At 33.2% G+C, this 16,046-nt stretch overlaps 2 protein-coding genes and 1 non-coding gene across 4 annotated transcripts; 1 reads left to right on the top strand and 2 right to left on the bottom strand.

Moving 5' to 3' along the window:
* Positions 1–1,868: 1,868 nt before the first annotated feature.
* TRNAA-AGC lies at positions 1,869–1,941 on the bottom strand. The gene has a single exon. It is a non-coding gene; the product is annotated as a tRNA-Ala (tRNA).
* A 1,627-nt stretch (positions 1,942–3,568) lies between these two features.
* On the bottom strand, positions 3,569–5,031 carry LOC115957328 (21.7 kDa class VI heat shock protein). Of its 2 annotated transcripts, XR_004084343.1 has the most exons (3): positions 4,394–4,697; positions 4,229–4,307; positions 3,569–4,003 (listed from the first exon to the last, which is right to left on the bottom strand). XR_004084343.1 is itself a non-coding variant. In XM_031075547.1 (2 exons), the coding sequence occupies exons 1-2, from the start codon at positions 4,698–4,700 to the stop codon at positions 3,711–3,713; spliced, it is 600 nt and encodes a 199-aa protein (XP_030931407.1). In that variant the 5' UTR covers positions 4,701–5,031; the 3' UTR covers positions 3,569–3,710. The 2 variants fall into 2 exon arrangements, 1 of the variants encoding a protein (XP_030931407.1); XM_031075547.1 differs by lacking the exon at positions 4,229–4,307 and having other exon boundaries at positions 4,394–5,031.
* A 9,202-nt stretch (positions 5,032–14,233) lies between these two features.
* Positions 14,234–15,163, top strand: LOC115956436 (putative nuclease HARBI1). The gene has a single exon (XM_031074816.1). The coding sequence runs from the start codon at positions 14,234–14,236 to the stop codon at positions 15,161–15,163; it is 930 nt and encodes a 309-aa protein (XP_030930676.1).
* The last annotated feature ends 883 nt before the right edge of the window (positions 15,164–16,046 follow it).

The raw sequence follows: 16,046 nt of genomic DNA on the forward strand, positions 1-16,046 counted from the left end.
TGGCTTGCAAAATATTCAAAGCATGTTTTCCAGGACATTTGTATGGCTTATTCAAAAGGTTTTCAAACTTGGACTAATTCAATGGCCATTTTACCATATTCACGGGCAGCCATAATCACCATATTCCACCATTATGTAACACTCAGAATACAGGCACATGTAAAACATATTGGGCCTGCAATGGTTAATGCTTACTTTAATGGCCTGTTTGGAAGTTTAAAAAAGGAGGAGAGTAGAGTAGAAAGAGGGAGAGTAATTCAATTACCTTATTTGGAAGTTTTTTAAGGAAAGAGGAGGACGAATTTGGAGGGGTTTGGAGGGGTTTCAATCACTTTTAACCCCTCATTTTTAATTCTCCCAAATTGGAAAGATTTGGAGGGAGAGTAAAGTAGATAAATTATTGACTAGATAAATTTCCCAATTTACCCTTTCTAAATTAATAATAGACCAATGTTGTAAGTCCATTTTCAAATAAGGGTAAATTTGTCTATTTTAATCATTTCTTCTCCTCTCCATTCTAATTTTTAAAACATCCAAACAAAGGGAAGGGTTAATTACTCCGTTCTCCCTTACTAATTTTAAAAACGTCCAAACAAGGTGGAGGGAAACCATTTCCCTCTACTCTCCTCCCCACTACTCTCCTTCCCTCTACTCTCCTCTACTCTACTCCCTCTCTGAACTTTCAAACAGGCCATAAAGGATGAATTCTTGGTTTTTAGGATAAAGAAATACTTCTCTTTATTTAAGTACTTATGACAGTTCTCGTTATATATGTCAGAGAACAATGTGAAGATTCAAACCACCCTCTTGATTGGGGACATTTTAAACTTATGATCAATCATTTGGTGACTTTTCTTTATTCTCAATTTGAATGATGAAAGTAGTAGATATAATAAGATAAAGCCAAAAGAAAATGTTTATAGTAGTATGGAATAACAACATTAGAATTATGAATCTTAATTAGATTGCTAACTGTCGAGGGCCTGAAGAGATTAAAAAACATGCACTTATGTAGGAAGTTGATTAAGCTTAATTATTTGACTTAGTTGAGGTTTGTTGAACCGGAAAATGTAGTGGCATGACTCTTAGATTTTCTTAAAATAGTTGTCATTTGGACGTTTGAGAGTTTAATTAATTATCCTGAGCATACCAACCTGTAGCTTCATGTATAAAAAATTTCTTGAACCTCTTATCCCATCCATTCATAAAACATAAAAAAATCTGTAAATGGAAATGCCGGGTAATGGTACTTTTGTGTTGGGAGGTTAATAAAACATCAAAATGGAATAGAAGGATATATCCTTCTTTTTGTATTTTTTTTTTATCAGAAAATTTAAAGACACAACAAAATCTCATAACATTTCACAATTATCTTAATTTTGAGTTGTGGTGAATCCCAATATAATTTTATTTGGACTTATAGTAGACTGGCATCTCAACTTTTGTGAAATGTTAAAAGATTTTGTTGTAGCTATAAAATAATTTTTTTATTATTATTAAAAAAAGAAATAGACATTTCAATTATTTAACTAAGAGATTCCTTGATTCTGTCCATTGTCCAACTTCGTTAGAATCCGTAATTTCAAATGAGAACCTAAATTTCCATTTTACAGTCTTAAAAACATCTTGAACAATTTATGGATCTCACAAGTCACAATGCATTTTTATTCCATTGAACCAGTTGTGATTTTGTGTTGTTTGTCATTGAAAACCCACAAAAACATTTCAATACATGGATTAGGCAAAACATTTTATAGTACTCTATTTTACATGGATTCCATTTGTTTATCGGGCCGGACCTCCATTCAGTTGACCCAGTCCTTAGGCCCATGTCGTAAACTAAAAAAATTCAACACGTAATAAAAACGTGGAGATGCGGGGTATCGATCCCCGTACCTCTCGCATGCTAAGCGAGCGCTCTACCATCTGAGCTACATCCCCTTTTTGATTTTACACTTACATAATTATAATTAGTAATATAAAATATTATGGCTCATATACCCCCAGTTAAAGAACTACAGAATAGAACCAAACTCGTGAACACTGAACCTGAGATTGGGCCAATACTTGATTAGGTACCTTATTCTTACCAATATTTTCTCCCTTTGTGTTTGAATGATTCAATCAATCCACTACAAATGTGAAGTAGACATGATGGGCTACTTGTGGGCCTTTTATAATTACTTATTATGCTCTTGAGTCACTATTTCACATGTTTGTGCAAGGAGTAAAACATTCAAAGGGTAATCAACTAATCATCACATGTCAGTTTTGATAAGTTTGAAGTTGAACAACTAAGGAACAGGCTATGACTTGTACATGAAGGACAAATCGTGCTTGATGCTTTGGAGATAGCTGTGAACTTGTGAAGGAAGGGATTTAGCCCATTTGATAGGTGTGAATGGCTTGGTCTTGCTGTGGTCTCTTCTTCGTGAGATTTTTTGTAGCCAATAGAGGGATTTAGCCCCTAATAGATAAAGTTTTATTTCCTTGATTCTAGTTGGCCCCTATTTTATAATGGGAATATTATGATGCGTTAAGTAGACACTATTTGTACACATGATGTCATAATTCTGGACATTCTTGAGAAATATAGACACTTTATATGAAAATATGGACATTACTTGTAGGTATCGTGAGTGTGGAACAATAATTTTTCCCATGAATTTAAAGGTTACATGACATCTAACTTGAACAATACCTAGCCTTATTGCATATCCGTTATACTTAAAGAGTTGACATTAAAGTTCTCCAAAGTTTATGCGGATGTTTTGCATTCACATGTACTGCGTTTCCATCCAATATATTTCTTACACTGAAGGAACAAATTTGTACTTGGGCCTCCATTGACGGTAAGCAAACTTCACACTTTCTGTTTATTTAGTTTTATTTTTTAGGTATTAGTAAGCAAAATTATGGGAAGACATTATTATCATTATCAATACCCATTTTGTGAAAGGGGATGTGACAAACATGATTAACTCATCTAAATCATGTCAATCAGTAGATGGTTTGACTACTTCTCTGATAATTGTACTTGTCTTGGGTTTCATGCCAGAATCCCATTGTTGCTTTTTTATCATCAAGATGCATGTTGCCTAGAGTGGATAATGTTATGAAGTACGATTTCCAAGTTCTAAGTAACTAATATTGTTGCTTATTCTTGTGATAATTACTGTTGTTTCTTGAAGTACTTGGTTAATTACTACTACAACTTCCATATGGTTACAGAAAATGCATGATTGATAATTTATAAATATGCTGTGTGTTCAACAAAAAATATCAATATATCTTGATCCATTTTAAGTTGTTTCATGCATTTTAAATTCTTCATTATGCACATCCTTATTTTAAAGAGTAATGCTAGGAACAAAACATTTTTCATAATAGCTGATATGGTTTGTTGTGATTATAGTAACATCACTTTCAACTATATCTACTACTGACATATCTTTATTATGCAGTAATTACAATAAGTCATGTTAGTAGTTGCGATAAATGTTGTTTTTCTAAACCTATTGTATTTTAAAAGGTTGTACCAGCACACAAAAACTCCACTCGTATTGGATTTAGAAGAAGTGATTGGTACCAGAAATATAAAATGTTTTGGTGCAATCTATAAATATATATACGCATACAGTTTGTCATGTAACTTGACTGAAGGAAGATGGTCCAAATTAAACAGTCCTAAGCAGTCTGCTTTACACGTCTTAACTTCCACCAACTTCAGAATCTTTCCTAGCCGCATCATTTCCTTGAGAAGCATCACCAACCATAAGGTTCTTGGGAATTCTAACTTCTATGAGTATGTCATTACTCACAGATGCCTCTATCCTCCTCCAATCTGCATCTTCTGGCAGCTCAAGCCTCCGAACATACCCATATTCCCACCAGTGGTCACTTCTCCAGTCCTTTGTCTTGGACTCCCTTTGCTGTTTCCATTGCCCACTAATTTCAACAACCTTCCCCTTTTCAACACAGACTTGAACATTATTCCCAACTCCTGTTTTAACATATAATGAACACTAGTGTCATTGCAATTCATTTCACCACCCTAGTTAAAAGTACAGCCTTTTCTAGACTAAACCTATGGAGTTTTGGCCTTATCCCCCAACTCATATGGATGGATCATGAATAAACCTATTCGCTTCTCATTCCTTAAATTGGAACCCGATATTATTATAAAAAAATTTAGACACCAGGGTCCCCTTTGTTCCAGAAGATTTACCTTTGAGTTAAGGAATATTGCCTCTACTCCTTAGGTTTATATCTTGCAGTCTGATAACTTCATATATAGTAGCTGTCCCCTTGGTTCATGAACATTAAAATCAACTTTAGTTTAGAAATTAAATGACAGAGCCAGATGATATTGAACAGTACAAAGGACTCTTACCTGGTAGTTCTGCTTTTAGTACATAATCTTGATCTGTCTGAGACCAATCAACAGTGCTTTGGCCGGAGCTCCGGAGATTAGATAACAAGATATCTGACTCAAACTCCCATAGAGGGAAAGCATCTGAAGGATCAAAGAATTTTCCAAACAAGAGTGGACTGAAAAGTGAACCTTCATTGAAGACCTTATGCACTGTTGGACTGCCCTGAGAGATGAATCTTTTGAAGACTTCTTCTCCTAATGAGATACACCATTTCTGTGGAGTTTGATCTCCTGAATGAACTTCAAGCTGTTTGCGACTTGCCATTGAAGATTAGAGAATTATAATTTTGAGAATTGGTGGAGAGAGTGTTGAAGTTTTTCTCCTCTTATAGTGGGAAAGGAGCCTTTTGGAAAAAGCAGTGGACAAATTCCAAAAGAATATTAAGAGTGCTGTAAAGCTATTAGGAATATTTCTTTTCTAGAAATTGCTCATTGTTAAGATGAAATCATGGTAGAGATTAGGCATGCAAAGATGCCATGTAGAAGTGACCTATGGGCCATGGCAAATTACTTGGTCTAGCATGGAGGATGTGGCAAAATGGAACTTGTATTAAACAAAGCTCATTCTAACATGTGACTCTAATAATCACTCATTCAGAATCTATAGAATCATCAACATCAGGGTTAGCTGTCCGCATAATTTTGATTACTCATTATAATTAAAAAAAATTTTCAAATTCCTTAACCTCAGCTCACAGATGACACAGTTTAGGAGATAAGATTCAAGGCACTGCTTCCACTATTATAAGCCAACCAATTTGGTACTAAGTGAGGGTTTGAATCACGTCCATGTTTTGACGTTTTGCGTTTCAGCCCTTTTTTTTTTTCTTACCAGCGCCTGGTGCACTGTTAATGAGACATGAACAGTGCATCAAGCATATGAACAATGTTTTTTGTGTGAACAGTAACTTTTTTTCGTTTTTTTTTAATTCAGTTTTCAGTTTTCAGCAAAATAAGCGATATTCAAATGCACCAAGAAGCTTTTGCCAAAATATCCAAAAGAATACTTCAAGTTGTCACTGGTTGAGCCAGACAGTCCTGGCATTCTAAGTCCATTAAATAGCCAACTCATGTTGTTCTTTTTCAGGTTAGTCCATCTAAAAGCTTGAGTGAATTTTTTTGTCAAAGATATTATTTTGTGTGTGTGTGTGTGAAAATCTAGGAAAGATCTTGTCTCATTACTAACATGAAGTGTGTGCCTATGATAATCTAATAGAATGTTTTGGACTGTATACTGTATGGTAGTCCAATGGAATATTTGTTACACATTAAGAAACTGCCAAGTCACGTTGAGCTGCCTTAACCTCTAAGGATTGCACTTGACTAAATGGCTTAGAATTTTCAAAGGGGAAGTAGATTCCTTTCAAATTTTAGATTTTCCATATCCTTAGGTAAAAGTACAAAAAATTACAGGATGTGATTACACAGTGTCAAAAACTCTATAATAAGTTCAGGCCATGTTCCTTTGTGAATTAATATAGAATGCTTTAGTACAATGATTGTTGATCTCAATTTTTTTAGGAACAATTCCATCCTTTGATTTGCAAGTCCTTCTCAATGCAAATGCAAAATTAAAGGAAATGAAATGAATAAAAAAATTTAAAAAAAAAAAAAAAAAATCCATCACACAGAGCCGTGTGAAAGGAATCTTTAAAATGTGTTGGGTGCCTAGTGTCACATTGCACCTTCTCAAGCTTTACATGCATACTTTTAATATAAAGTCTGTTTTAGTGGCAACGATTTTTTTGACTACTGGAAATGAAGCTTTATGCATTGCAATGCATATTGTAGAGGCATCTCTGGAGGACTACTTTACAAAAGCAGGATTAGTATATGCTTGATAGATGTTTGAATTTATGGCCATGAGAGAATTCTGCGACCACTTTGGATAGTGGAGTATGGCTATGAAGGTGTGTTCCCAATTAAAAATTGAGAGAAAATTATCCTAAAAGATAAGGGCTCATCATGCACTGCCAATCTCACCATTACTAACCCATATATAGACTAAGGGTCTGTTTGGACAGAATTTATTTTGCTAAAATTGAAAATTGAAAACTGAAAATACTGTAACAAAATAATTTTTAAATATGTAAATAGTACTGTGGGACCCATTTTTAATGAAAAAGTTACTGAAACTGAGATTTGTAAATCTCATACACTGTTCACAGGACCTACTGATATATTGAAAAGAGTTAAAAAGTCAAATAGTGCAGCTACTATTTATAAACAGTAACCACACTATCCCCTTAAATGCGTGCAAAAAAAAAAAAAAAAAAAGAGGAAAACGCACCACTGAAAACGCAACGCAATAAACACTGTATCCAAACCCCCTCTAAGAGAGCGTTTGGATTCGGCTGAAAAAAACTGCGTTTGCGTTTTGTCTGCTTTTTTTTTTTTTTTTTCACGCGTTTTGGAGCGTTTTGGGTGCATGAACAGTAGCCGCAAACTTTGACTTTTAAATTTTTTTACCAATCACAGAACATCGTGTACTGTTCATGAACCCACAAATTTCACTTTTCAGCAACTTTTTCATTAAAAATGGGTCTCACGATACTATTCACACATTTAAAAATTATTTCGCTACAGTGTTTTTCAGTTTTCAGTTTCAGTTTTCAGTTTTCAGCTGTATCCAAACGGACCCTAAGGCTCAGCCACTGAATGGAGAGGATAAGGTAATCTCTTTGTCCACATATGTCAAATAAAGTTCATGCATTTTGCAGTTGGGAATAAAAATTGATGATTTTTTTCTTCTTCTTTATTTTAGGACTCTCACTTTAGCCTTGTTGAACCAAATCAGGTAAAGAATAAAGAGGGTGGGGGGGGGGGGGGGGGGGGGAACCAATTTGCACATTTTTTTAGAGTTTAACTCACAATATTTAAAATTCTTGAGATTTAGACATCTGTATACTTAGAATTGAAATTTTAATTGTTTAAAATGATCTTATATACATATTATTTCAGTAGCTAAAGAATTAATAATTTGGCGATTATGGATAATTTTTAAAAGAAAAAAAATTACCCTTGAACATTAATAAGCATATTATTTGTGTAAAAATAAATATTAACTATATATAGTTATTTTTAAGAAAGAAAAAGTGAATAGATAAATTTAATTATATATCATATTAGCAATTCTCAAATATACAAGATATACAAGAATTAATAGTTCTTTGAGTTTCATGGCAATTGAGTTGTTCATGGAAATTATATTCTTGAAATTTTGTCAAGCGAACAATCATAGTTTGACAAATTTTTGACAATAAATAACTCGTCCCAAATTTCTTTTTTCTAGTCGGATTTATACTAGTATTCTAAATAGTAAAAAAAAATTGACACACATGAATAGATGGGTCAAATGACTGAAATCACAATTGTACGAAATCATTAAATTTGAGCCCAGTCCATCAAGACTTGTAAATGTTAGTCTATGATACAATTGCAGCTGTTTATTGCTGAATATGATACAATTGCAGCTAGACACATTTCAAGGCACAGAAAATATTTTTTTTATATTCATTGGTGTACACATTTTTTCATTTATTTATTTATTTTATTAGTGTTCATGTTTAAAATGTGAAATTAATGATGTGTATGAATGATATATACTAACAAGTGTGAGAGAATCAATACCCTTTAACCAAGTAGCAAAGTGACTCATTCATTTCTTCTTTTTGTGCTTTATTGCATGTTGGAGCGAGCTGGTTCATTAACATTCTAGTGATTTCTAATGTCATACACCAAAAAAATAATTAAATTTACGAGAGAGAGTGAGAGAGAGAGAGAGAGAGTTTGGATCACTCAATTGATTTCCACACTTTCGATTTCTAAGGAATGATCTAATTTATAATTTAACAAAATATGATTATTTCTCTTTTATTTTTGTATATGATTTTTTTCTCTTTAATTTTTTTTATCTAATTATGAAATTTGTTAATTATGATATCAATAACTGCAGGCATTCATTATGGTTAATTTTGACTATAAATTATTTATTTCGCCTATCACAATGGGTGAGGGTCATTAAGCATGGTCTCTAACACCCTTTAGAAATGAGATTATCTATGAAAATGAAGTCAAGCATTTTATGTGCACCTTCTTTTTTAAGCCTTCTTGTTATACAAAGGATGCTCTTAGTCAGTAACGAAGCCAGGAATTCAATTTAGGGGGCAATGTTGAAAGCAAAATTAATCTAAAAAAAATTAATTGATATTAATAGCAAACTAAATACACAAATATATATATTAATGTAATTTGGAGATTAATCTAAATAAATAGAGTTTAAACAATCAATTTTATTTCTTAAAATAAATTATTGTAAAAGTGTTAATAGTATAACAATGTACTAGCAATTTTGTATCCTCACTGCCTTCAATGCTATTAAAAAATAATGTTGAATTCAACATATTTTCTCTATTCTTTTAAGCAGTTAAAATTTGGATTATAGCAAAAAACAAGATTAAAAAAAAAAACTAAAAAATAAGAAAAAGAGTGGAGGCTATGGTTTTAGTGCTATATATGAATATAAGTAGGCCATTTTTTTTTATAAAAAATAATGATTATGTGGAATCCACCAAGAGGAGAGTTGGTATTTTCACAAGTTGAAATTGGGAATTATATAACTAGTAGACAATAAAGTAGTGTAAGTGGTGGGCAAAAATGAAAATTGAATGTTTAATAATTGTGAAATTTATTGTGAGAAATACTGTATGTACTATATAGTATTGCTCTGACAATTATGAAATTTGCTGTGAAAAGAATTGTGTAAATTCATTATTTACTTTTAGCAATTTGGAAACTTGTCAAAAGGACAATACTTTTAGTCTTATGTGGGGGCCATTGAACTTTGTTTTCATTGAAAAAAGACGAAAATGTGCTATGTACTTATACAGGACATTAGATTGCTTTCTTTTAGAAGCAGAAAAGTCTTCTTATTGATGCAAGGGGCAAAGTTGAGATAGAAAAATTTTGTCAGGAAGCAATATGCTTTATAGGTACATTATATAGAAGTTTTTGGGGAGGTCAGGACTCGGGGGGGCACTTGCCCCCTCTGGCCCTCCCTTGGCTTTGCCCTTGCTCTTAGTAAGCATGAGTAGCCCAAACCCTAAAGTCCTTTTTCTTTTTTTAATCCAACCCTATAAAGTCTTGATTCTAGGTTGGGTTGTCCACGGGTTGGGCCGAGTCGGGTTTGTGCCCAACCCGGACTCGACCTGAATGAATCGGGTGGTGAAAAATTTAACCCGTAACCGACCTGGCCATAGTTTCGGGTCTGCTAGTTCGGGTTGTATCGATTTCGGGTCCATATCGGTCGGTTTCGGGTTCACCGAAGTGGAGCGAAATCTGGCCGGATTTTGGCCGAAATACTACCGGATCTCGTCAGATCTGATCGGATCTAACGAGATCTGGTTGATATTTTCCTATATCTATAAAGATCGGGCCGAGATCTTGATGGATTTGGCCGAAATATGCCTATATTGTCAGACTTAGAGTTTGACTTACGGGTTTTTGGCCGAAACTCGTGATTTCCGACGAGGGAAGAACAGCTCATCAGGCAGGTCGAGTTCGTTGGTTTCTCAGACAACTAACCCGCAACTCGAACTGATGGCCTTAGGTCCTTCTGCCGGCGACCCGCGTCCGATCGAAACCAAGCTTTGATCGGGCGGTTTCGGGTGAGGATGATCAGGTTTCGAGCGGTTTTTCGAGTCCGGGCGGGTTGTGGACAACCCTAATTCTAGGTGATCTTTAAAGGAAGTTATGATCCGCAACTTTAACTACTTTAAGGTTGCATGAATTAAGCACATGCAATGGATGCCCATTCAATGCACCAAATAACTGAATGCAAATTGCATTCCACCTGAGGAGGTGATTTAGTAGTAAGAGGTTGTTTTGATCCATCATACCTATGAGTCTGAGAGTTGTGGGTTTTGAGTAGTAACAAGATCCATTAGTGCTCAAATAGTTCCACATCAAAACGCAATGTGAGAGTTTAATTTTTAACTTTTTAAATAGTGCGGAAACAGTGACCACACCTATAAATCTCTTTGCAATTAAAAAAGAAAATTAACTGAAGGTATAATTAAGTTAACATAAGATATGTTGACGAGGACTACAATAACATGGTAGGCACATATCAGGTAAAGAATAAAATTTGCATAAATTTTTTAGAGTTTAACTCGCAAGTATTAAAATTCTTGAGAGTTAGACATCGATATAGTTCGTATATACTTAGAATTGAAATTTATATCATATTATAAAAAGAAAAGATTACCCCTGAACATTAACAATAAGCAGATTATTTGTGTAAAAATAAATATTCTATTCTAAAATTACCTCTATATAGTTATTTTTAAGAAAGAAAAAATGAATAGATAAATTTAATTAAATATCATATTAGCAATTCTCAAATATACAAGATATACAAGAAATGATAGTTCTTACCTAAAAGGTGAGAGTTAGAATAATCGTGTTTCATGGCAATTGAGTTGTTCATAATAGAAATTATATTCTTGAAATTTTTGTCAAGCGAACAATCATAATTTGACAAATTTTTTACAATAAATAATTCTTGTCCCAAATTTCTTTTTTCTAATCGGATTTAAAGTAGTATTTTTTTTTTTTTTTTTTGACGAAAGACCATAAAAACTAGTATTCTAAATAGTATAAAAAATTGACACACATGGAAAGATGGGTCAAATGACTCAAATCATAAATTGTGCGAAATCATTAATTAAATTTGAGCCCAGTCCATCAACACTTGTGAATGTTAATCTATGATACAATTGCTGCTACACACATTTCAAGGCACAGAAAATATAGTTTCATATTCATTGTTGTACATTTTGTAGTTTGTACACCTAATGATTATATAGTTATGTATTTCACATAGGATGTACACAATTTTTTTTTAATTAATGTCTACATTTAAAATGTAAAATGAATGGTGTGTACGAAAGATATACACTAATGAGTGCGAGAGAATCAGTGCCCTAAATCAAGTAGTAAAATGACTTGTTCATTTCTTCTTTTTGTGCTTTATTGTGTGTTGGAGGACCTTATAGAAAGAACTGGTTCATTAAAATTCTAGTGACTTCTAATGCCATACACCAAAAAATAATAAAATTTAAGAGAGAGAGAGAGAGAGAGTTTGGGTCGCTCAATTGATTTCCACACTTTTGATTTCTAAGAAATAATCTAATTTATAATTTAACAAAATATGATTGTTTCTCTTTTATTTTTTGTATATGATTTTTTTTCTCTTTAATGTTTTTTTTATTTTTTATCTAATTGAGAAATTTGATCATTATGATATGAATCATAGGCATTCATTATGGTTAATTTTGACTATGAAATTATTTATTTTGCCAATCACAATGGGCGAGGGAGATTAACTAATGACTTCGGTTTCATAAAGCATGGTCTCTAACACCCTTTAGAATTGGGATTATCTATGAAAATAAAGTCAAGCATTTTATGTGCACCTTCTTTTTTAAGCCTTCTTGTTATACAAAGGATGCTCTTAGTAAGCATGAGTAGCCCAAACCCCAAAGTCCTTGTTTTTTTTAATCCAACCCTATAAAGATTGATTCTAGGTGATCTTTAAAGGAAGTTATGATCCGCAACTTTAACTACTTTAAGGTTGCATGAATTAAGCACATGCAATGGATGCCCATTCAATGCACCAAATAACTAAACGCAAATTGCATACCATCTAAGGAGGTGATTTAGTAGTAAGAAGTTCTTTTGATCCATCATACTTACGAGTTTGAGAGTCGTGGGTTTCAATTAGTAACAAGTTCCATTAGTGCTCAAATAGTTCCACACCATAATGCAATGCAAGAGTTTAACTTTTAAATTTTTTAAATAGTGTGAAAACAATGACCACACCTATAAATCTCTTTTTTTCTTCAAGCAATTAAAAAAAAAAAAATTAACTGAAGGTATAATTAAGTTAACATAAGATATGCTGATGAGGACTACAATAACTTGGTAGGCACATGACCACATCATCCAGGGAATGTTCCTTAAAGAATTAAACATAAAAATAATCAATTTTCAATTTGATGGTAGTTCCAAAATTGTTATTCTAAACTAATAGCTTACATGTGCTATGCAAAAAGGAAAAAAGAAATTATATATATATTATATTCATTTTAATTAAATTACGGAATGAAATTAAGTAGGCTAAATTATGAATTATACACTATATTAGAGCAACCACATCAGCTCGTGGAAAAGATTCCGTCTATTTTACACAAAAAAAACCTACTTTTTCTATTTTACACCATCACTTTTACAAAACACCCATATCAGTTTATCTATTTTACAGGACTTTTCAATAAAATATTCATTATTCATCAATTTTTTATTATTTTCCCTAATGGTTATACTTTTTTTAATTTAAACTTATATTTTAAGTAAACTACCAACATCGGTGGCTCGGCCAATGGAGCCGCTTGTGGTGGAGGTCTGATGGCCCACCGGGTTGGTGTCTCCAACCATTGTACCGCCATCACCGGTGGGCCGATTGTTGTAATAGTGTCTCCGACGACCGCTGCCGAATCGATATCTCCGACGATCGCCGTCGAATCGATGTCTCCGACAACCGCCGCCGAATCGATGTCTCCGACCACCGTATTGCTAGAATCGGTGACCGAACTGATGTTGTCGAATTGATGTCTCCGATCAACAGTCATATATATATTTTTTTTACCCAACGGTCATAATTTTTATTGTTATATCCACCAGTCATAATTTTGAAATTCAAACGGTAATTTCAAACCCAACTTTAAACCAAATGGTAAATTCAAACATAAATGTCATATTTTTTAAACTTTAAATCCAATGGTAAATTCAAACCTAAAGGTCATATTTTTTAACTTTAAACCCAATGGTAAATTCAAACCTAAAGGTCATATTTTTTTAACTTTAAACCCAATGGTAAATTCAAACTTAAAGGTCATATTTTTTTTTTTTTTTTTTAACTTTAAACCCAATGGTAAATTCAAACCTAAAGATCATTTTTTTTTTTTTAACTTTAAACCCAATGCTAAATTCAAACCTAATGGTCATATTTTATTTAACTTTAAACCCAATGGTAAATTCAAACCTAAATGTTATATTTTTTAACTTTAAACCCAATGGTAAATTCAAACCTAAATGTCATACTTTTTTTTTAACTTTAAACCCAATGATAAATTCAAACCTAAAGGTCATATTTTTTTTAACTTTAAATCCAATGGTAAATTCAAACCTAAAGGTCATATTTTTTAATTTTAAACCCAATGGTAAATTCAAACCTAAAAGTCAAATTTTTGAAATTCAAACTCAAGTCACATTCTTGCTCTATAAATATGACCATTTTCTCTCTAATTTCCACCCACTTCTACAAAATTATCTATTCCATTCGGTTTTTGTTCTCTCTTAATGGATTTCCATTATGACATTGATTTTATTTTTCCGAATGATGAGCCTCCATTTGACTCATCTTCTGATGATGATGAGATGGAACTTACTCTAACTATTGCCATAGAAGAATTAAAGAATGAAGGAGTATCAACATCACGTCGTCGTTCGGTTCAACCTCGCAGGTTTATCTGGTGTAATCCTTTGCAGGGTCATGATAGGCTTTTCCATGATTATTTTGCTGAAACACCAGTGTATCCTCCTAATGTATTTTGAAGGAGGTTTCAAATGAGTCGTTCTCTTTTTCTACATATACATTCAAGAGTTGAAGCTACTGAACCATACTTTGTTCAAAAAAGAAATGCGGCTAACACACTCGAGTTGTCTTCCCTTCAAAAGATGACTGTTGCAATCAGAATGCTTACTTATGGAGTGTCGGCTGATTTCATGGATGAATACATAAGGATTGGAGAAACCACTGCAATAAAAAGCTTAAAAAAATTTGTTAAAGTGGTAGTTTCAATCTTTTCTGAAGAGTACTTGAGGTCACCAAACAACAATGACATTGCAAGGTTGTTAGCGGTTGGCCAACATCGTGGATTTCCAGGAATGCTAGGGAGCATCGACTGCATGCATTGGAAATGGAAGAATTGTCCAGGTAAGTGGAAAGGTCAATATATTGATCATACACATGATCCAACGATAATTTTGGAAATCGTGGCGTCGTATGACCTTTGGATATGGCATGCATTTTTTGGGTTACCGGGGTCTCACAATGACATCAATGTCCTAGAGCAGTCTTCTGTATTTTCTAAGCTTGCTGAAGGGCGTGCTCCTCCGGTTAATTACTCAATAAATGGTAATAACTATTCGATGGGGTACTATCTTGCAGATGGTATATATCCATCATGGACAACATTTGTCAAAACAATTCCAGCACCACAAGACCGTAAAAGACAACATTTTACTTCCGCACAAGAGGCGGTCAGGAAGGATGTCGAACGTGCATTTGGAGTACTTCAAGCACGATTTGCAATTGTGCGTGGGCCTGCACGTTTTTTCCACCTTGCAACGCTTAAGGACATTATAATGGCATGTATAATATTGCATAATATGATCGTTGAAGATGAGCGACATACTCACCTTGGAGCAAATGACTTTGATTATGATCAAATCAACAATAATGGACCCGAACCGGTGTCACATAATCCCACTTGTAACCTTATGCAGTTCATTGAATGTCATAATTCCATTAGAGATAGAGGAATTCATTCTCAACTTCAAGCAGATCTCGTTGAGCATCTATGGCAACTACAAGGCCAGTCGTAGGAATTTATAATTCTAAATTTCTAAGCATTACTACTTTTATTTAATGTGAACCTTCATTGGAATTTGAAATTTTCTAAGTTTAATATACTAAGTTTCCAAAAAATTGAGACAACAAAAAGCCGTATATAAGTTGACAAACCCTTAGGTTAGTTTGTCAACTCAAGTTTAGTTGTAAACTTACACTAGATACTATCCTGATCATTGGTCATTTTTAACACAACTGTAGCTATTTCAACAAAGCTTATTTGCTTAATAAATCAGTATATGTAGCCTAAAGCAAACACCTTTTCTACCATACATTGACATTCTATACCTAATAATTCATTTGGTAAAAGTCCATTCATAATTTATAGTTATTCAATAGTTTAAAACACAATAGAACAATAATGTAGAACTATGCAGAACAATAATTTTTCTTTCTTTATCTCAAACAGGGGTATTTAATCCCCTGCTAACAACAGAAAAATAATGCAGAACTATGCAAAAAATCATGTCTGCAGAATTCAGAAAAATAACATTATGCAGAAAAATAACACTATGCAAGTACAACCACCTGTTGAGAAAGTACAGAAAAATAACACTATGCAGAAAAATAATTATGCAGAAAAATAACATTATGCAGAAAAATAACACAATGCAAGTGCAGAAAAATAACACAAAGCAAGTATAGCCACCTGTTGAGAAAGTGCAGAAAAATAACACTATGCAAGTACAGCCACCTGTTGAGAAAGTGCAGAAAAATAACACTATGTAGAAAAATAACATTATGCAGAAAAATAATTATGCAGAAAAATAATATTATGCAGAAAAATAACACAATAAAAGTACAGCCACCTGTTGAGAAAGTGCAGAAAAATAATTATGCAGAAAAATAACACTATGC

The sequence above is a fragment of the Quercus lobata genome, chromosome 8 (genome assembly GCF_001633185.2).
Source record: "Quercus lobata isolate SW786 chromosome 8, ValleyOak3.0 Primary Assembly, whole genome shotgun sequence".
In the NCBI taxonomy this organism is placed as follows: Eukaryota; Viridiplantae; Streptophyta; class Magnoliopsida; order Fagales; family Fagaceae; genus Quercus; species Quercus lobata.